This window comes from Mytilus edulis, chromosome 2 (assembly GCF_963676685.1).
Source record: "Mytilus edulis chromosome 2, xbMytEdul2.2, whole genome shotgun sequence".
Lineage (NCBI taxonomy): Eukaryota > Metazoa > Mollusca > Bivalvia > Mytilida > Mytilidae > Mytilus > Mytilus edulis.
In genome coordinates, this window is record NC_092345.1 from 86,374,502 (window position 1) to 86,396,659 (window position 22,158).

The 22,158-nt window shown below is 35.6% G+C and overlaps 1 protein-coding gene and 1 pseudogene across 1 annotated transcript; both read left to right on the forward strand.

Annotated features, from left to right (window-relative positions):
- The first annotated feature begins 3,531 nt into the window (after positions 1-3,531).
- On the forward strand, positions 3,532-5,588 carry LOC139511058 (uncharacterized; annotated as a pseudogene).
- Positions 5,589-7,639: 2,051 nt separating this feature from the next.
- LOC139513242 (uncharacterized oxidoreductase YjmC-like) lies at positions 7,640-19,549 on the forward strand. Its single transcript, XM_071301571.1, has 12 exons — positions 7,640-7,886; positions 8,130-8,240; positions 8,987-9,067; positions 9,392-9,453; positions 9,749-9,802; positions 10,116-10,214; positions 10,586-10,651; positions 12,020-12,080; positions 14,015-14,133; positions 17,791-17,886; positions 18,290-18,397; positions 19,132-19,549. Exons 1-12 carry the CDS (start codon positions 7,721-7,723, stop codon positions 19,177-19,179), a joined length of 1,071 nt encoding a protein of 356 aa, XP_071157672.1. The 5' UTR covers positions 7,640-7,720; the 3' UTR covers positions 19,180-19,549.
- The last annotated feature ends 2,609 nt before the right edge of the window (positions 19,550-22,158 follow it).

Genomic DNA, 22,158 nt, shown 5'->3' on the forward strand with positions numbered 1-22,158 from the left:
GGTACACATTGTTATGCCATACAACTATTTGATTGATAACTCATTCATCAGATGATGATTTTGAATGTGATGTACACATGGTAATGCTGTACAACTTTATAATTGATGACGCATTCAGATGAAGATTTTGATTATGTTGTCCACAACGAACTGCTCTACAACTCTTTTATCTGGTGGTTTTGGTTGTGATGCCCACATTATTATGCCGTACAATAAGTTGACGGATGACCAATTTATATGGTGGTTTTAATTATGATGTCCACATCGTTATGTCCTACAGCCAGTTTGCTGATGACACATTTATATGGTGGTCTTGATTATGATGTCCACATCGTTATGTTCTACAGCCAGTTAGCTGATGACACATTTATATGGTGGTCTTGATTATGATGTCCACATCGTTATGTTCTGCAGCCAGTTAGCTGATGACACATTTATATGGTGGTCTTGATTATGATGTCCACATCGTTATGTTCTACAGCCAGTTAGCTGATGACACATTTATATGGTGGTCTTGATTATGATGTCCACATCGTTATGTTCTACAGCCAGTTAGCTGATGACACATTTATATGGTGGTCTTGATTATGATGTCCACATCGTTATGTTCTACAGCCAGTTAGCTGATGACACATTTATATGGTGGTCTTGATTATGATGTCCACATCGTTATGTTCTACAGCCAGTTAGCTGATGACACATTTATATGGTGGTCTTGATTATGATGTCCACATCGTTATGTCCTACAGCCAGTTAGCTGATGACACATTTATATGGTGGTCTTGATTATGATGTCCACATCGTTATGTCCTACAGCCAGTTAGCTGATGACACATTTATATGGTGGTCTTGATTATGATGTCCACATCGTTATGTTCTACAGCCAGTTAGCTGATGACACATTTATATGGTGGTCTTGATTATGATGTCCACATCGTTATGTCCTACAGCCAGTTAGCTGATGACACATTTATATGGTGGTCTTGATTATGATGTCCACATCGTTATGTCCTACAGCCAGTTAGCTGATGACACATTTATATGATGGTCTTGATTATGATGTCCACATCGTTATGTCCTACAGCCAGTTAGCTGATGACACATTTATATGATGGTCTTGATTATGATGTCCACATCGTTATGCCCTACAGCCAGTTAGCTGATGACACATTTATATGGTGGTCTTGATTATGATGTCCACATCGTTATGTCCTACAGCCAGTTAGCTGATGACACATTTATATGATGGTCTTGATTATGATGTCCACATCGTTATGCCCTACAGCCAGTTAGCTGATGACACATTTATATGATGGTCTTGATTATGATGTCCACATCGTTATGTCCTACAGCCAGTTAGCTGATGACACATTTATATGGTGGTCTTGATTATGATGTCCACATCGTTATGTCCTACAGCCAGTTAGCTGATGACACATTTATATGATGGTCTTGATTATGAGGTACCTGGTACACATCAAAATGCCATACCACTTGTTGATTGATGACTCATTCAGATGAAGATTTTGATTAAGTTGTCCAAATCGTTATACCCTACAACTAGTTGAGTGATGACCCATTTATATAATTTTATTGCCCTTCAATTAAATATTAGTTGACGGATGACCCATTTATATGGTGATTTTGATTATGATGTCCAGATCGTAGGCCACACAACTTGTTTACAGATGATTCATTTTTTTGGTAAATTTGTTATCATTGATATGATCATAATTGGATTAACTGTTAACAAAACTTTGAATTTTTGAAAAAAAACTAAGGCTTTTCTACCTCAGGAATAGATTACCTTAGCTGTATTTAGCAAAACTTTAAGGGATTTTTGGTCCTCAATGCTCTTCAAATTCGTACTTTATTTGGCCTATTAAACTTTTTTTTTTTATTCGAGCGTCACTGATGAGTCTTTTGTAGACGAAACGTGTGTCTGGTGTTTATATAAAATTTTAATCCTGGTATCTATAAGGAGTTTATTTGGTTATGATGTCCACATCGTAATGCCATACAACTAGTTGAGTGATGACCCATTTATATGGTAGTTTTAATTAAAATGATCACATCACAATGTCCTACAACTAGTTGACAGATGACCATTTTAAATAGTTGTCTTTGTTATGCTGTCCACATCGTAATGTCCTACAACTAGTTGACTGATGACCCATCTATATGGTTGTTTTGGTTATGATGTCCAGATCGATATGCCCTACAACTAGTTGAGTGATGATCCATTTATATGGTTGTTTTGGTTAAGATGTCTACATTGTTATGCCATACAGCTTGTTTACAGATGACCCACTATATGGTAATTTTGATTATGATGTTCACATGGTAATGCCATACAACAAGCTGACCGATGACCCATGCATATGGTGGTTTTGATTATGATTTCCACTTCGTTATACTTTACAACCAGTTGTTACATGACCCATTTATATGGTTGTTTTTGGTATGATAGCCACATCGGGATGCCGTACAACCAGTTGTCAGATGACCAATTTATATGGTTGTTTTAGTTTTGAAGTCCACATCGTTATGCCCAACAGCCAGTTGTCAGATGACCATTTATATGGTTGTTTTGGTTTTTATGTCCGCATCGTAGTGTCCGATAACTAGTTGAGTTATGTATATAACCGTTATGCCCTACAACTAGTTGAAAGATTACCCATGCATATGGTTGTATTTGCTATGATGTTAACATCGTTATGCCCTACAACCAGTTGAAAGATGAACCATCGATGTGGAGCTTTTGGTTATGATGTCCGCATTGTTATGCCTTACAACTTGTTTACAGGTGACCCATTCATATGTTTGTTTTGGTTATGATGTCTACATCGTGATGCTATAGAGCTTGTTGACAGATGACTCAATCAGATGATGACTATGATTATGATTTCATACCATAAAACGCGTTGATAGGTGATATATATACCGACTATTTTTACTACCCAACATACTACGGTTTGTTACAAGGAGAAGCCATAGTATGACCAGATGATTCAGTTAGAACATAGTATTGTGGTAACATTTTGCTGACGATGTAAATCATTTTGAAGACATTGGTAACATATAATTTACAGATGATTCGTGATGAAAATGGATTTGTGACCTGTATACCTTTTATACGACCGCAAATTTTTTGCAGTTGTGTAATGTTATAACGTTCTTAGCATCTTCGTCATTGTCTTAAGACATTAGATAACCAATTCAGAAGGTGATTTTGATTATGATGTACACATAGTAATGTCAGAAAACTATGTTGACAGATGACCCATTTATATGGTGGTTTTGATTTTGATGTACACATTGTAATGCCATATAACTTGTTGATAAAAGACCAATTTAGATGATGAGTTTGATGATGTACTCATAGTAATGCCATACAACTGGTTGATATATGACCCATGATGCTGGTTTGGATTATGATGTACACATTGGAATGTCAGAAACTTTGTTGATAGATGACATATTCAAATGGTGGTTTTGATTTTGATGTTTACTTTGTAACGCATACATAAGATGTACCCTTTGTACATAAGATCGTTGACCTTGTTAGTTTTTCTGCTTTGCATAGTTTATAAAAATAGTCTTGAGGAACATGTAACACCTGAGAATAGAATAAATGAAACTGAAACCCTTAAAATCAGCATTAAATTCCTGATAAATAGTCGGAAACCAAGGAACATCAGACTTGTAAAACATCCAGGTCAACACACACTCCTGTACCTTAGTCTCCTACTTCTATCAAATTCTTCTGATATAGAATTAAACCCTGGTCCCAGGGCTCCAAAATACCCTTGTCAGGTCTGTTACAGAGCAGTTACTTGGAAGGACAGAGGAGTAGCATGCGATGATTGCAGCAAATGGTACCATGCAGAATGCATGCACATGTCAACTCCTGTGTATAATGCTCTAGCAAGCTCAAATATTTCATGGCACTGCGTCACCTTTGGCATGCCTAATTTTTCATCCAGCTTATATGAGTCCTTTATGGTGAACACATCAAACAGTTTTGAACATTTATCTGACTCAAATGTAACCGCCAGTCCAGGTCCACCAGTATACGCTTCGTCTCCAATAAAAACAAATAAAACAGATAGGAACAACTACCAAAAACCAAAGAACACAAAAATACTAGTTGTCAACTTCCAGAGTATTAAAAACAAAAAAGAAGAACTTTGCAACTTATTAGACTCAGCAAATCCAAATATACTGATAGGAACAGAGACTTGGCTACGTAATGACATCAGTAGCTCTGAGATCTTCCCTGACGGGTACACTGTATACAGGAAGGATAGATGGGATGACTATGGGGGAGTTCTTGTAGCAGTAAAATCAGACTACATCAGTGAGCTTGTAGACATAGAAAATGACACTGAGTCGATATTTATTAAAATATCACTTCATAATAACAAATCGCTCATCATTGGTAGTATTTACAGACCACCTAGTAGTGACATTAACTACATGGAGAAAATTAAACTTACAGTAGACAACTTGATAAGAAAAAAAAATCATCAGTTGTTTGGCTTGGGGGTGATATAAATCTACCAGATATATGCTGGAAAACACAATCTATCACGGACCATCAAAATCCAATACGAATAAACAGTACTTTCCTCGACCTAGTACAAGACAACCACCTGGAACAGATAGTCACTTTTCCAACAAGAAAAAACCACACGTTAGACCTATTTCTAACAAATCGGCCTTCATTGGTGAATCGATGCGAGCCATTACCAGGCATTGGTGACCATGACATTGAATACATCGACACTGATATAACAGCTAAAATCAACAAACCTGTAAAGAGAAAAATATTTATTTGGAAAAAAGCAGATGCCAAGGAGCAAGTTGAAAAGGCTATGAAATTAAATGCAGACTTTAAGGAGAAATTTAACCTGAAGAGTCCTATAACTGCAATGTGGGAATTTATCAAAACCAGCTTACTTACCATACTTGAACAAACAGTACCATCAAAAATGTCATCCTCAAGATTCAATCAACCCTGGATCAACCAGAAAATTAAAAAACTTACAAGACAGAAAAAGAGGAGCTTTGAAAAAGCAAGAAAGACCAAAAGAAAATCTGATTTTGACAGATACCATCGATTAAAAGCCGCAACACAGAAAGAATGTAGGAAGGCTTATAGAGACTACATTAACGACATCATTAATCCTGAATTATCAGCAAACCCTAAAAGATTCTGGGGATTTATTAAAAGTAAGAAATGCGAATCTGTTGGAGTTTCGCCTCTCAAAGATGCAGATGGACTCACTTACTCAGAAAGCGAAAAGAAGGCAAACATTATGAATGACCAATTTTCATCTGTATTCAACACCAGTGAGGATATCAAAACTATACCGAATAAAGCAAAGAGTCCACATCCAACAATGAACAGAATACATGTAACTGAAAATGGCGTACAAAAACTGCTAAGCAACTTGAACATCCACAAAGCAGCTGGTCCAGATGAGATCCCGACAAGACTACTCAAAGAGCTTGCACCATACCTAGCAGAAAAGAAACATTTACCACTTTCTTTCAAGCATCAATTAATCAAAGAAAGGAGATAAATCACGTGCCAGTAACTACCGCCCAGTTTCATTGACTGTTGTCACATGCAAGATCCTAGAGCACATAATATGCAGTAGTATTGCAAAACATCTTGATATCCACGGCATCCTAAACGACGCTCAACATGGATTCAGAAAGAACCGTTCATGCGAGTCACAACTTATCCTTACAATACAGGACCTGGCTAAAAACATAGATCTCGGTGAACAAATTGACCTTATCTTGCTTGATTTTTCCAAGGCATTCGATAAAGTCCCTCACGAGAGACTTTTGTACAAAGCAGAGTACTATGGTATAAGCGGGCCAACACTCCAATGGATCAGGGACTTCCTAAGCTCCAGAAATCAGAGAGTCGTTGTGGATGGTAAAACATCTCACACTGCACCAGTCCAATCAGGGGTACCACAGGGGAGCGTACTTGGACCACTCATGTTCCTTCTATTCATCAACGACCTACCAGTCTATGTTCAGTCATCAACAGTCCGTCTATTTGCTGATGACTGCGTACTGTACAGAAGGATCCAAAATGATGCAGACTCGAAACTACCACAAGAAGACATGAACAACTTGCTCAGATGGGAATCTGATTGGCAAATAGAATTCCATCCCAGCAAATGCCAACTGCTACGCGTTACCAACAAGCGCAAACCACATCTAACAAGCTACAACATTCATGGGCACAATTTAGAACTGGTTGACTCAGCAAAATATCTAGGCGTCACAATCCACAAAACTATTAATTGGAACACCCACATAGAGAGTATAGCTAAAAAGGCTAATTCAACCAGGGCCTTCATCCAAAGAAATCTTCAGCACTGTCCCCAACAAACAAAAGCTGTATGCTACACAACGCTAGTAAGACCATTGCTTGAGTATGCATGCTCAGTCTGGGACCCGTTCACCAACCTTAACATACAGAAATTAGAAAGTGTGCAAAGAAGATCAGCCCGGTTTGTATTGAACAACTACCAACAAACCAGCAGTGTAACATCAATGCTAAAACTCTACAGTGGCAACCACTAGCCGAGAGGAGGGCCAACTGCAAAGCAGTAATGATGTACAGGATAATAAATGGCCTCGTAGCAATACCAACGCAAGAGCTACACACTACATCATCCGTAGCAAGAGGACACACAACACGATTTCTCGTACCGTATGCCAGAACTTCAACTTACAGGCATTCCTTCTTCCCAGACAGCATAAGGATATGGAACAGCCTCCCACAACCTTTGGGGGACAGTACCTCACTAGATGCTTTCAAGCAGGGGGTACTGAGCTGCAGTATCCATTAATCGCACCATCAGACTGTTTTTAACTTGCACCTGTAAATATTTTCTTGCACCTTTGTTGTCAAACCCAGCATGGGCAATAGTGCGATAATACTCAACTAGAGGACTGCACTGTATTGGAAGAAGAAGAAGAAGAAGAACGCCATACAACTTGTTGATAGACGAGAGATTCAGTTGTGGGTTTTGATAATGATGTACACATCTTAATGTCATAAAACTTGTTGATAGATGAGCAATTTAGATGATGGTTTTGATTATGGTGTACAGATCGTAATACCTTACAAATTGTTGATAGATGAATAAACTCATCATAGACACAGAGATTAAATTTTGTTTTTACGCCAGACGCGCGTTTCGTCTACAAAAGACTCATCAGTGACGCTCGAATAAAAAAACTTAAAAAGGCCAAATAAAGTACGAAGTTGAAATTTTTGCCGAATACAGCTAAGGAAATCTATTCCTGAGGTAGAAAAGCCATAGTATTTCAAAAAATCAAAAGTTTTGTACCCATTTATATGGTTTTTTTTTTTTATGTAGCAATATTTTGCAAAGAAAAATTCTCGTCAAATGAATCCTTTTAATAAATGACATTTATGTAATTGTGAAAGTAGTGTTAAACACCAAAAAAAAACAATCATCCACTCTCATTTTTTTGTTTTTCACTAATGTCTATCCTGTGACCCTAATGCATGAGTGAACTTTAATATTTAACTCGGGTCAGTATTTAGGATACATATCTTCGTGTTAGTGCATTCAAATTTAGTTGATACCTTATCTCCGAATAAACACTACCTAATAATAAATCTATTTATTGCTTCCTTTGTACAACCCAGGTAATCAGGATGGCGACTGAAGAGTCAATTGTTGTCACTAAAGACGAAGTTCATAGTTTTGTCATCCGTTCCATGGAAGCTGTTGGCCTCAAACTGAAACATGGAACAGTTCTTGCTGATCTAATTGTATCCGCTGAGTGTAGAGGACACGCCAGCCATGGATTAAACAAACTAGGTTAGATAATATGTATACTTTCTAGCATTTATTATACTGAAATTTATCTGATACATATATACAACTCATTGTCTTACAATTTACCATAATGCTATTGTCATTTTGAACTGATTAAGTCTAACCCGACAGCATTCGTGGTACATGAACTAGTAAGCAAGTAAAGAACGTTTTCTGCTCCATATACATCATGTACATTGTATTAAAGAACAAACATAAAGTGGACTTGATGTTTTATTTTCATAGAACAATACATGAATGAAATAAAGTCCGGAATGACATCAACAGAAGATCTCGAACCTAGTGTCCTGAAAGAAACATCGGCTACTGCTTTGGTAGACGGTAATAATTTAATAGGTAAGTATACTTAAAGCTTGTACAGTAAACTGTTCATATGCTTCATAGGATACATATGGACATGGAACAATTTTGCATTGTATAGAAGTTTCGTGTGAAAAGTGCCAACAAGAAAAGGTCTCGCGTGCAATATGTATTATGTTTGCAAAACATTTCAATCGTAAGTCAGATGATTAATAATGTACAGTTTGTTTTGCCTTTTTTCAAGTCGTTGCTCTAATAGTGCATTTTACTAGATTCCGACGGATACATTTACACTGAGAAATAAGCATGTTCAAATGTGTAATGCACCATACTGGTCATACCGTCTGGCACTATTCACTGAACATGTCTGATGGTAATGCCTCGGTATATTCAGAAGTGATTGATTGATTGTTGGTTGCTTAACGTCCAGTGGCAAATATTTCATGCATATTCAGGACGAGAATTCAGAAGTGAAACTACTACTCTATACTAATCTAGTTTTCGTTACTTTGAAGAACCAACACATCATCTTTCGGTGACCGTAAGACATAACCGGACATTATGGGGTTCGAATTTTAAATAGCTTAGTTCACTGAAGAATTATAAAAAAAAATCCATTTTTGACGGAGGCTTGAATTGAGAGTAGAATACATGTATTATAGTTTGTATAATACACGGTAAAACTTTGTAAAATTTGGTAAAAATGGACCCAAACATACGCATGTACAAACAAAACGTTTGATTTAATTTATTTGAAACTGATTTTAGCATAAATCTTTCAGGACCTTATGTAGCTAGATTCTGTATGGACTTGGCAATACAAAAAGCAAAATCAGCCGGTATAGGTATCGTCTCATGTCGAGGTAAGATCATAATACTCTGACAAAATCAGCCGGCATAGGTAACGTCTCAAATCGAGGTTGGATAATAGATTTCAGACAAAGGCTTATGTTCTAGCAGAGACATATATACACATATATGTCTCTGGTTCTAGCCAGCAATCAAAATCAATTGGGTAATGGATTTTAAAAATAAAATGTTTTGTTTCTGATAATATAGAGTTAATTTGACCTGCTCAACTCGTACTATTATTTGTAAGAAATGAAATGAAAATATATTAAAAGAATATGGGATACTTAATAGCCTTGTCTTACAAATGATTATTAACGGTCTGTTCTGTTTGGCAGGTTCTAACCATTTTGGTACAGCTGGGTGGTACAGTTTACGCGCAACAGAACAAGGACTTATAGTAAGTGAACAATTTGTTCATAAAAAGGTTTCGCTTTGACTTTACATGCATCTAAATTTGAAATTATATGCTTACCCTACACGTATTTTTAAAAAGTCCTCGAAAAAATTAGTGATTTATAATCAGTAGATACAAAAAACTATTCAGCAGCCACTTTAAGGTAGTAACTTCTTACATAATTTTCCTAACAAAATTTGTATTCAATGCTTCATAGATGATTAGAAATGAATAATCATTAAAGTTTAATGTTTTGTTTGATACTTTATCTCTAACTATATTTTTTATTATAATTTAGGGTATGGCTTTTACTAACACCTCTCCGATGCTGGTCCCAACACGAGCTAAGTCAGTAAGTTACATTGCATTTCAACACACTTTATGTGCTTTATCTAAACACCAAAACAAAAGCAATGCTAAATATTAGTTTTCGTTTTCTTAATTTAGATTTTTCTATCTAATCTTTTGAAGAGATAACATTTTTCTGAAATATGATTCATAAATAAGATAAGGCGAAATAAAATAAATAATATTGCTAAACATTGATTGTTTCAAGTAAACATATATAACATAATTAAACAACTATGGTGAGTCTGAAAGTTTAAACACACACACACACACATCTGCCTATATGATAATCCATTTTATTTATTTTTCTATTACAGAAAGTATTAGGTACAAATCCCTTAAGTCTTGGTGCACCAGCACAAAACGGTGATAGTTTTGTTCTAGATATGGCTACTACAGCAGTAGCAATGGGAAAGGTAAAAATTTATGCAATAATCGATCAGGGATAATTTAACAGTCATCTGCCAAAGTATAGAAACTACGCTTGAACTGCCAGATCTTGTATTAAGTCTCTCATGGAGCAGAACAAATAGGTTGCCCTATAGTTATCTGAGATTATAATTTTAAGTTCATACAAAACTCTGAATGACTTTAAAAGTATGGCACATCTTTGCTACTTTTTTAGAATAACAGCTAAAATCTGTAATCTAGACTGCAATATGTGCAAACATAGAACAAATGCATATTTTCTAAAAATTTACATAATCAGATAGACTAATCTTGACTAAAATAGGCAAACGAGCATACATACACAAAGAGAGAAATTTTATTGTTTTTTCAATTATAGTGTGAACTAAAAGGTAGACGAGATCAACCACTTCCTACAGGCTGGGCAGTTGATGTAGAAGGACATGTAAGTTATTGTTTTTTTTTTATGTAAATGGACTTGTTATTTTTTGCTTTATTAGTGTTTATGGACTTGCACGTTGTTATTTGTTTGTGTAAATGAACATGCAAGTGTTTTCTTTATTTGTGTAAATGGACATGTTAGTTGTTACTCTGTTGGTGTAAATGGACATTTAAGTTGTTGCTTTATTGGTGACTATGGACATGTACGTTGTTACTCTGTTGATGTACATGAACATGTAAATTGTTATTCTGTTGATGTAAATGTCCATGTTAAGTGTTGCTTTGTTAGTAACTATAGACATGCAAGTGGTTACTCTGTCGATGTTAATGTCCATGTATTTTATAACTATTTTTTGTGTGTGTGTTTCTCTGTCCTGTGTGTTCTCCTATTTATTTGTATTGTAGTCCTGCTATGTAATGTTGTCATTTTAATGTTATATTTAACATTGCCATAAAAGCTGGCGGTTTGGCTAGCCACAAAATCAGGTTCAACCCTCCATTTTTTTCTTAAAATGTCCTGTAAGAAGTCAGGAAAATAGCCATTGTTATATTATAGTTCGTTTCCGTATCATGCATTTCTATTGTGTCGTTCTCCTCTTATATTTGATGTGTTTCCCTCAGTTTTAGTTTGAAACCCGGATTTGGTTATTCCTCAATCGATTTACAAATTTCGAACATCGGTATACTACTGTTGCCTTTATTTAAGTGTTGCTTTGTTTGTGACTTTGGACATGTAAGTTGTTACTCTGTTGATGTTAATGGCCATCTTAAGTGTTGCTTTGTTGGTGACTATGGACATGTATGTTGTTACTCAGTTGCTGTAAATGAACATGTAAGTTATTGCTTTATTGGTGATGATTGACATGTAATTTGATGTTTTGTTGATGGAAACGGACAGTTAAGTTGTTGCTTTATTGGTTTAAACTGAAATGTAAGCTGTCCATTTGTTGATGTAAATGAACATGCAAGTTGTTGCTCTGTGGGTGTAAATAGTTTGCATCTACGATGTATGTCGTAAAAGAACTATCTTTTTTCGCTATATATTCTCGTATGGTGATTAATTTTTTCGCCCAGGTGAGACCCTCATGGGAAGTCAAAATCATTATACACCCCTGGAAGTAGTAGGTTGTTAAATGCATTGTAAACAAGTCCATGTAATGGTTTTAATGTGATATTGACTTTTAAAAAATATACAGCACTACCGTCTAAATAATTGTTTATACAAAAAACGAAATTTTGTTAATGACACCTCTTTCACAGTTTTGTAAGCGTGGATCCTTCACGTACACATCTTTCGGGATATATATGTAATTAATGTATTGCTTATTAATATATTTCAAAGCACTTTCAAATTTATTTATTTTTTGCACAGGAAACATACCAATTCAAAACAATGGCAGGATTATCTCCACTAGGTGGTACCGAAGAGAGTAGTAAGTTATGCTTTTCAGAATGCTAATTCGTATTCAAATGATTCTGCATTTTACGATTTATTTTAAATTAGCTTAAACTGTTAAGCACTTGCCTTCCTCCAATTTAACTTGTCTTGATATATAGAGGAATAAGGTGTTGACGATTAACTTGGAAACCATACTCTCCTGCGAAATTTACAATAGAGGAAATCCTGAACAATCAAAGGTTTTATGTTCCTTTAGACTGTCAACCAAAGATGAAGATTAGGATCTACCTTGACTCTACTTGATACCAAAATGACACATGAGTCCTTACAAACAATATGTTATTGATGGGACTCTCAAAATGTTCACAAAATCTTTTCCCTCAAATTATGTATATTTTATCAGCAATAAAAAAAAGAGTTCAGAGTTACTGTGGATCTAAATAAGAGTGGTGTAAATCAAATGTGGATACTAAATATTTCAAAATACAATCTAAGTCAATCTTCTTAGGCAAAATTCCACTTTTCTGTTTCTTACACTAGTAGTCATCATTCGAAACTTGCAAAGACAGATTGAAAGGAGTAGTTCAATTTTGTTTCATAAAACAGAATGGCCAACTCGAATGCAATATTTTGTTTTATGTAGGAAAAGCCGTACTTTGTTAAATAAAACCATTGTGATACGAACAAAAAGTTTACAAAATTGACATCATCAAAATAAAGGGAATTATTTTTAACATCATTATTGTTACATTTCCAGTGGCGGATCCAGAAATTTTCATAAGTGGGGGCCCACTGACTGACCTAAGAGGGGGCCCGCTCCAGTCACGCTTCAGTGATTCCCTATATAAGCAACCAAATTTTTTCCCAAAAAGGGGGGGCCTGGCCCCCCCTGCCACCCCCCCCTAAATCCGCCTATGATTTCAAGAACGTTTTTTGACAGAAAATCTACATTCCTAAGGGAACCAACTGTGTTGTACCATTGTTCTTTTGAGACACACTTCATACATTATCCTTAAACTCGAAACAAAATTTGAAATAAATGATATCGCATGCAGATACAGTTTAAGTTTCTTTTTTATCTTGACTTACATCTAGAAATTTACGAGTATCCGACTTAAGAACTATAAATTAACGCGAAAAGTTGTGATTTAATTTTTCTCATTATGATCTTTCCTCTTCAGTATAGCTAAGATTTCCATAACGTCTGCATATGGAATGTAGACTTCCAAATTGATACGATATTTCATGATCTATAAATTACCCGAGTTTCATACCACGACTTCATCGTTAGAGGATTATTGCTAACAAAGAAGCTATTTCATGAAGGATTCCAAATGGTAAAAGGGAAATCATGCTTTAGCTGAAGCCTACCTCAGGGGTGCGGCATTTTCTCGCTGTGTTAAAGTGCCTACCCTGTGGTTAAAGACCCGTTAGTAGCTTTCGGCTGTTTTCTGCTCTTTGGTCAGGTTGTCAGTTTGACACACTCCCAATTTCCATTTTCAATTTTATTTCGTAAGTTTTATGGACGATATCATGATTAGATAGACCATTATGGAACGTATGACAATTTTTCGTTACCACAATCTCGTTCTCTTTTCCTTGATTGTGACTTTACCGAATGCGACTTAACACAGTATACTAACTTGTATGAGTAACACGACGGGTGCAACTCGTGGAGCAGAAAATGCGTACCATTCCGGATAAACTATTTCACTCCTAGTTTTGTTTCAGAGATAAATGTTGCTTTTGCTTCAAGTTTTACTTTGTACAAATTTAATTTTCAATATCTGTGTTGTATTTTTCGGTAAAATTCTCGGTATCCTTTGTGAAGGAAACCTTGTGTTCATTCCAAACAACCACATTCAGTCAGTGGTTTACATAATTTACATGTACAGATACATTTTGTATTTGGTGATGTCTAGGGTTTAAGACATTGTAATATACAACTTTTTATAATTTGATGGGCAGGTGGATACAAAGGTTATGGCTTAGCTATGATGGTAGAAGTGTTATGTGGGGTCCTAAGCGGTGGTGCATTTGGGCTAACTCACAGACCTGCACGGACACATGATAGACCAGCAGACTATGTAGGTTTTTAGCTCACCTGGCCCAAAGGGCCAAGTGAGCTTTTCCCATCACTTTGCGTCCGGCGTCCGTCGTCGTCCGTCGTCGTTAACTTTTAAAAAAATCTCCTCCTCTGAAACTACTGGGCCAAATTAATCCAAACTTGGCCACAATCATCATTGGGGTATCTAGTTTAAAAAATGTGTGGCGTGACCCGGCCAACCAACCAAGATGGCTGCCATGGCTAAAAATAGAACATATGGGTAAAATGCAGTTTTTGGCTTATAACTTAAAAACCAAAGCATTAAGAGCAAATCTGACATGGGGGTAAAACTGTTTATCAGGTCAAGATCTATCTGCCCTGAAATTTTCAGATGAATCGGACTACCCGTTTTTGGGTTGCTGCCTCTGAATTGATAATTTTATGGAAATTTTGCTGTTTTTGGTTATTATCTTGAATATGATTATAGGTAGAGATAAACTGTAAACAGCAATAATGTTCAGCAAAATAAGATTTACAAATAAGTCAACGTGACCCAAATGGTCAGTTGACCCCTTTAAGAGTTATTGCCCTTTTTAGTCCATTTTTAACCATTTTTCGTAAATCTTAGTTATCTTTTACAAAAATCTTCTCCTCTGAAACTACTGGGACAAATTAATCCAAACTTGGCCACAATCATCATTTGGGTATCTAGTTTTAAAAATGTGTGGCGTGACCCGGCCAACCAACCAAAATGGCCGCCATGGCTAAAAATAGAACATATGGGGTAAAATGGGGTTTTTGGCTTATAACTCAAAAACCAAAGCATTTAGAGCAAATCTGACAAGGGGTAAAATTGTTTATCAGGTCAAGATCTATCTGCCCTAAAAAATTTCAGATGAATCGAACAACCCGTTGTTGGGTTGCTGCCCCTGAATTGATAATTTTAAGGAAATTTTGCTGTTTTTGGTTATTATCTTGAATATTATTATAGATAGAGATAAACTGTAAACAGCAATAATGTTCAGCAAAGTAAGATTTACAAATAATATAAAATATGGGAAAATATATGCCGTTACTACTAGACAATAGCGCCTGATGATAATAAGCCTGGCCGGTTTCGGTCCTTCAAGGACCTTCTTCAGAGGCTGAATGGTTACTTGTGTTTTTGGATTCCTTATATACTTTTCCATCGACGGTTGACAACCGGCGGTTCGGACTGATCCATTTGTCCATTACTAGGGTGATCAAGTACATACCGGCGGTTGTTTTAACCGGCGGTGTAGTAAAACAGGCGGTTTTGTTACCGGTTGTTCAGATAACCGGCGGTTATGTTAAACGCCGGTTGTGAAACTCGGCGGTTGTGTCAACCGTCCGTGATGTCTTGCGGCGGTTGTGTTAACCGGCAGTAGTGTCAACTAGTGTTGAGCTATACAAAAGCCAGTCCTAATCTAAGAGAGATTATTGACACTACTTGGCCATTGTTGCATATAAAAGAAACAACCAAACAGATTTTTAGTGAACAACCGCTCTTTGCCTACAAAAGAAATAAAAACCTCAAAGACATTCTAGTTAGAGCGGCTTTCCAATATCCGCCAATCACACCGGGGACATCTGGTATCAGTACACTAAATAAGTTGACCAAATGCAGCAACGAAAAATGTAGCTATTGCCCTTGGATTAATTTCCGAAGGTCTTTCACAAGCACATTCACAGGACGCAAATATAGAAAAAACTATATTGGTGACTGCAACACACCAAATATCATTTACATGATTACATGCAAGTCTTGCAAACAACAATATGTTGGCAAAAGCAAACGTCTTTTCAAAGCTCGACTCGGCGAACATCTCCGATATGTCAAAAATAAGTCAACGGAACCTACTGGTAAACATTTCAACCAGACAGGACACAACATCCACCATATGTCTTTCGAAATCATCGAAGTCCTCTGGAACGATCCTAATGACAACACGTCAGACGTCCTTAGGAGCAAAAGAGAGGATTATTGGATCCTCCAACTCAGAGCGCTAAAACCCATTGGAATCAACAGTTTAGAGACTTCCAAATTTCAGTACACCACTCACTCTATTCTCTAAGATTTACAAATAAGTCAACATGACCGAAATGGTCAGTTGACCCCTTTAGGAGTTATTGCCCTTTTTAGTCCATTTTTAACCATTTTTCGTAAATCTTAGTTATCTTTTACAAAAATCTTCTCCACTGAAACTGCTGGGACAAATTAATCCAAACTTGGCCACAATCATGTTGGGGGTGTCTATTTTAAAAAATGTGTCCGGTGACACGGCCATCAAATCAAGATGGCAGCCACAGCTAAAAATAGAACATTGGGGTAAAATGCAGTTTTTGGCTTATAACTCAAAAACCAAAGCATTTAGAGCAAATCTGACACAAGTAAAATTGTTTATCAGGACAGAGTAAAATTGTTTATCAGGTCAGGATCTATCTGCCCTGAAATTTTCAGATGAATCACACAACCCGTTATTGGGTTACTGCCCCTGAATCAGTAATTTTAAGGAAATTTTGCTGTTTTTGGTTATTATCTTGAATATCACTATAGATATAGATAAACTGTAAACAGCAATAATGTTCAGCAAAGTAAGATTTACAAATAAGTCAACTTGACTGAAATGGTCAGTTGACCCCTTTAGGAGTTATTGCCCTTTATAGTCAATTTCTAACCATTTTTCGTAAATCTTAGTTATCTTTGACAGAAATCTTCTCCTCTGAAACTACTAGGCCAAATTAATCCAAACTTGGCCACAATCATATTTGGGGTATATAATTTAAAAAAATGTGTCCGGTGACCCGGCCATCAAATCAAGATGGCCGTCACAGCTAAAAATAGAACATAGGGGTAAAATGCAGTTTTTGGCTTATAACTCAAAAACCAAAGCATTTAGAGCAAATCTGCCAGGATAAAATTGTTTATCAGGTCAAGATCTATCTGCCCTGAAATTTTCAGATGAATCAGACAACCCGTTGTTGGGTTGCTGCCCCTGAATAGGTATTTTAAGGAAATTTTGCTGTTTTTGGTTATTATCTTGAATATTATTATAGATAGAGATAAACTGTAAACAGCAATAATGTTCAGCAAAGTAAGATTTACAAATAAGTCAACATGACCGAAATGGTCAATTGACCCCCTAAGGAGTTATTGTCCTTTTCTAGTCAATTATTAACAATTTTCATAAAATTTGTAAATTTTTATTAACATTTTCTCCTGAAACTACTGGGCCAAGTTCATTATAGATAGAGATAATTGTAAGCAGCAAGACTGTTTAGTAAAGTAAGATGTACAAACACATCACCATCACCAAAACACAATTTTGTCATGAATCCATCTGCTTCCTTTGTTTAATATTTACATAGACCAAGGTGAGCGACACAGGCTCTTTAGAGCCTCTAGTTTATTGAGTCAGGAACTATTTCAGAATTATTATTAGAATAACCCTTCTGTATGTAAAGGTATTCTTATCAGGTTCGAATGTTTTAATACATTTCAAAATTGAAAATTAAATCCATATTATTTTGGCTTTACACTTTAACGACTTGATATTCTCAAAGTTGATCAGGATTGAAAAAGGAATTTTCACCGTTACCAAGTCTGATTTGTTGTCCCATGAATATCCCCCTCCCCCAAATTGATGTACTTTGTTAATTTTGTCATTATTTGCAGGGTCAGTGTTTTATAGCAATCGATCCAGACAATTTTGCTGAAGGATTCACTGAGAGAATGCAGTCATTAATGGATAGTTGCAGAAACCAGGAACCGGTAAATAAGTCTCATAGTATATCTTAACAGTGACATGTCTGATGTGCACAGCCAAATATTCTGCATGGAAATGAGACATGCCAATGCTTAAACAACTCTGTATTAAATATCATTTACTTACCTTTAGTGGTTCATCTCAAACTGATAAAATCAAAAACTTTCAAAAAATGAAAACTTTGCAAAAGTTTCATAACTCAGGGGCAGGTCTAAATAATCTCCAAAGAAATTAGATGTGCCAATACAAAATATTCTTATTTTTATGTTATCATAAACAACACAAACTTTAACAATTTTTTTAACATTGACAGGAAAACAACACACCTGGCCTTTGCAACTTCGTCCATGTTAAGAAAAAAAACATCTATAAAGAGGAAAATATATAATGTATAATATGTAATTATAGGCTGACCAAGATCCTGTTTTAGTAGCTGGTGACCCAGAAAAACACCATCAAGCTTTGTGTGACAAGTTAGGAGGCATACCATATCACCCAGCTCAAATTAGAATAAGTGTAAGTAGATTGTTCAAACAAGACAATAAAAAAACTCTTCAGTTTTACATATTCTGATTTGAACTATTCTTGCTTTGTTTAATCATCAAATCTCACTATGCAAGTGTAGCATGATATGACTTCTATGCCTATCAGAGTTTTGTTTAACTTCTTTACCAATAGTAGAATCAGTCCTTTTGTAATTGTACCACCAGAGTCAAATTCCAAAGTTTGAAAATCTATTTGATTAATCGATGAAACAATTATACATTGAACTGATTAAATTGCAAATAGAAAAGTGTTTTTTGTAATGGGTTTTATTGCATTTTCCAACCTAAGAGAGATAAAAGTTAGACCTTCTAAATCAGAGACTCATATTATAGTAAGTCATTATTTTGTTTGAAATTCATGATAAGGAAGTCACCTAACTGGAGCTGGATGGTAAGAACTACTTTTTATTATTTCACAGCACTAACAACCTTTAACATTAAAAGCAATATGTTAAAATATTTAACCACTTGATCAGTTTGTGGGAGAAAAATTCAAACTGCAATTTGGTAAACTATTACCACAAAGCCCCCTGATAAGCACAGTAATTGTTTCAATGAAAAATACTCAATAGGACATATCACAAATGGATCCACACAACAGAAAATGAAAAAGATACAAGTAAAAAATAACAAATACTTGTATTTATGTGAATAATCATAAAAAGTATAAACTATTGGAATATAAGTTTTTTTTTCATATTCCAGAAGGATCTTGCAACTAGATACAAAGTAACACCAATGAAACCATTGTGATGACAGACGTTTCATTTTGTTTGTTTATTGGTATACTTAACTAAAGATTATTGTTAGTCCCACTTTAAATGGTACCAAAGGCTATTAATAGACTCAGATTCAAATTGTTGAGCACTTTGACCTGATGAGAATATTAAATATTTCAACCATCAATTTTTATGCATTTGAATTTATTCAAGGTTAGAGCCCTTATTACTTTATCACTCCACACTGTCGTCTCACAATTGTTTTACCATTTGTGTTATCCTCCATTAATCTACCAGATTTTGTTATAAAGGACGCTTGTAATTTTAAATGATACCCCCAATATATGTATTGAACTTTTTGTTGGTTTTATTAAAAATATTTATCATAAAGGTATTGGATCCAGTGTTCTGTTTTATAGTGTATTAATGCCGGACTTGGCAATATACAATAAACAGCTGCACCATGAGCACATGATACTTCCATCCTGCTTTCAAAGAATAAAGTTCAATAACTTCTCAATTTCATATTGAAAATTTATGAAAAACTAAAGGAAGGTTAATATCTTAATAGATACAAGAGTGCACACGCTGAAATGTCTCACCTTCTATACTAATCATTGATATTATGTTGATAGTCCTAAATATAAAGCTAAGCTTTATTACAACTGTCACATAAACTTAACATTAACCAAGATAACTAAACAAAGACCAATGAACCTTGAAAAAGAGGTCCAGGTCAGATGAACCATGCCAGGCAGACAGGTACAGCTAACAATGCTTCTATACAACATATATAGTTGACACATTACTTATAGTTTAAGAAAAATTGACCAAAACACAAAAACTTAACACTGTGCAATGAACCGTGAAAATGAGGTCACGGTTAAATAAAACCTGCTTGACTGACATAAAGATCATAAAATATTTCCATACACCAAATATAGTTGACCTATGGCATATAGTATTAGATAAAAAGACCAAAACTCAAAAACTTAACTTTGACCACTGAACCATGAAAATGAGGTCAAGGTCACATGACATCTGCCTGCTAGACATGTACACTTAAAATCATTCCATACAACAAATATAGTAGACCTATTGCATATGGTATGAGAAAAACAGACCAAAACACAAAAATTTAACTATAACCACTGAACCATAAAAATGAGGTCAAGGTCAGATGACACCTGCCAGTTGGACATGTACACCTTACAGTCCTTCCATACACCGAATATACTAGCCCTATTGCTTATAGTATCTGAGATATGGACTTGACCACCAAAACTTAACCTTGTTCACTGATCCATGAAATGAGGTCGAGGTCAAGTGAAAACTGTCTGACAGACATGAGGACCTTGCAAGGTACGCACATATCAAATATAGATATCCTATTACTTATAATAAGGAAGTACACCACTAATTAATGGCCCCATTGCTTTCTATGTTAAATTCCTCAATTTCGAGTGGTCACAGCTCTTTTATCTTAAGTTCAAATAAAGTGACAATCATTGCATGTCAAAGCAACACCTTCTGGTGTCCTGTACTGAAAAAATCAACATACCTTACATGGCATATAAGAAAGAACTGGTTCCCGGAACTTCAGATGTACCAAAACAGGTACTTCCGATCTGACAAAAAGGCAAAATGTACCCTCCTTTTTAAATTTCATGCCATTTTTTTATTTTTCAAATTTATCAGTCAAAAATTGTTCTGCAATGATTACCAGTCATGCAGCTTTCATTTGATACCAAAATTAATAAAATATTCTAAATATTTTGAAAGTTATGTCCATCCGTAGGAACTATTTTGTGTTAAATATGTACTACTTTCTGGTATGTGCTTTCTGGCCGGGCCTGAATTAGTGGTGTTACACCTATAACAGAACCAAACTTGCTATATTGACTTGAGCATTACTTTATTTCATTCTATGATCTATTTCAAGCAATAAAAAACATATAAAGCTTTAGTCCAAATACTATTTTATAAATTTTAAGCTCAAATTGGACTGGTAGTAACATATGGGTTATTCAAAGAAAACTGCATACGGATATTACCATTGGCCAATATACCTTTTTTATTAGCTCACCTGGCCCAAAGGGCCAAGTGAGCTTTTCCCATCACTTGGCGTCCGTCGTCCGTCGTCTGTCGTCCGTCGTCGTCCGGCGTCGTTAACTTTTACAAAAATCTTCTCCTCTGAAACTACTGGGCCAAATTACACCAAACTTGGCCAAAATCATCATTGGGGTATCTAGTTCAAAAAATGTGTCCGGTGACCCGGCCAACCATCCAAGATGGCCGCCATGGCTAAAAATAGAACATAGGGGTAAAATGCAGTTTTTGGCTTATAACTCAAAAACCAAAGCATTTAGAGCAAATCTGACAAGGGGTAAACTTGTGTAACAGGTCAAGATCTATCTGCCCTGAAATTTTCAGATAAATCGGATAACCTGTTGTTGGGTTGCTGCCCCTGAATTAGTAATTTTAAGGAAATTTTGCTGTTTTGGGTTATTATCTTGAATATTATTATAGTTAGAGATAAACTGTAAACAGCAATAATGTTCAGCAAAGTAATATTTACAAATAAGTCAACATGACCGAAATGGTCAGTTGACCCCTTTAGGAGTTATTGCCCTTTATAGTCAATTTTTAACCATTTTTCGTAAATCTTAGTAATCTTTTACAAAAATCTTCTCCTCTGAAACTACTTGGCCAAATCAATCCAAACTTGGCCACAATCATCTTTGGGGTATGTAGTTTGAAAAATATGTCCAGTGACCCAGCCATCCAATCAAGATGGCCGCCATGGCTAAAAATAGAACCTTGGGTAAAATGCAGTTTTTGGCTTATAACTCAAAAACCAAAGCATTTAGAGTAAATCTGACATGAGGTAAATTTGTTTATCAGGTCAAGATCTACCTGCCCTGAAATTTTCAGATGAATTGGACAACTCGGTTTTGGGTTGCTGCCCCAGAATAAGTAATTTTAATGAAATTTTGCTGTTTTTGGTTATTAT

Bases quoted from the DNA above. Each gene is read 5' to 3' on its own strand.
- LOC139513242 (XM_071301571.1), top strand. From the start codon at position 7,721: ATGGCGACTGAAGAGTCAATTGTTGTCACTAAAGACGAAGTTCATAGT. The intron at 12,081-14,014 runs GTAAGTTATGCT...TTTGATGGGCAG, and splicing joins AGGTGGTACCGAAGAGAGTA to GTGGATACAAAGGTTATGGC. The intron at 14,134-17,790 runs GTAGGTTTTTAG...CATTATTTGCAG, and splicing joins ATGATAGACCAGCAGACTAT to GGTCAGTGTTTTATAGCAAT.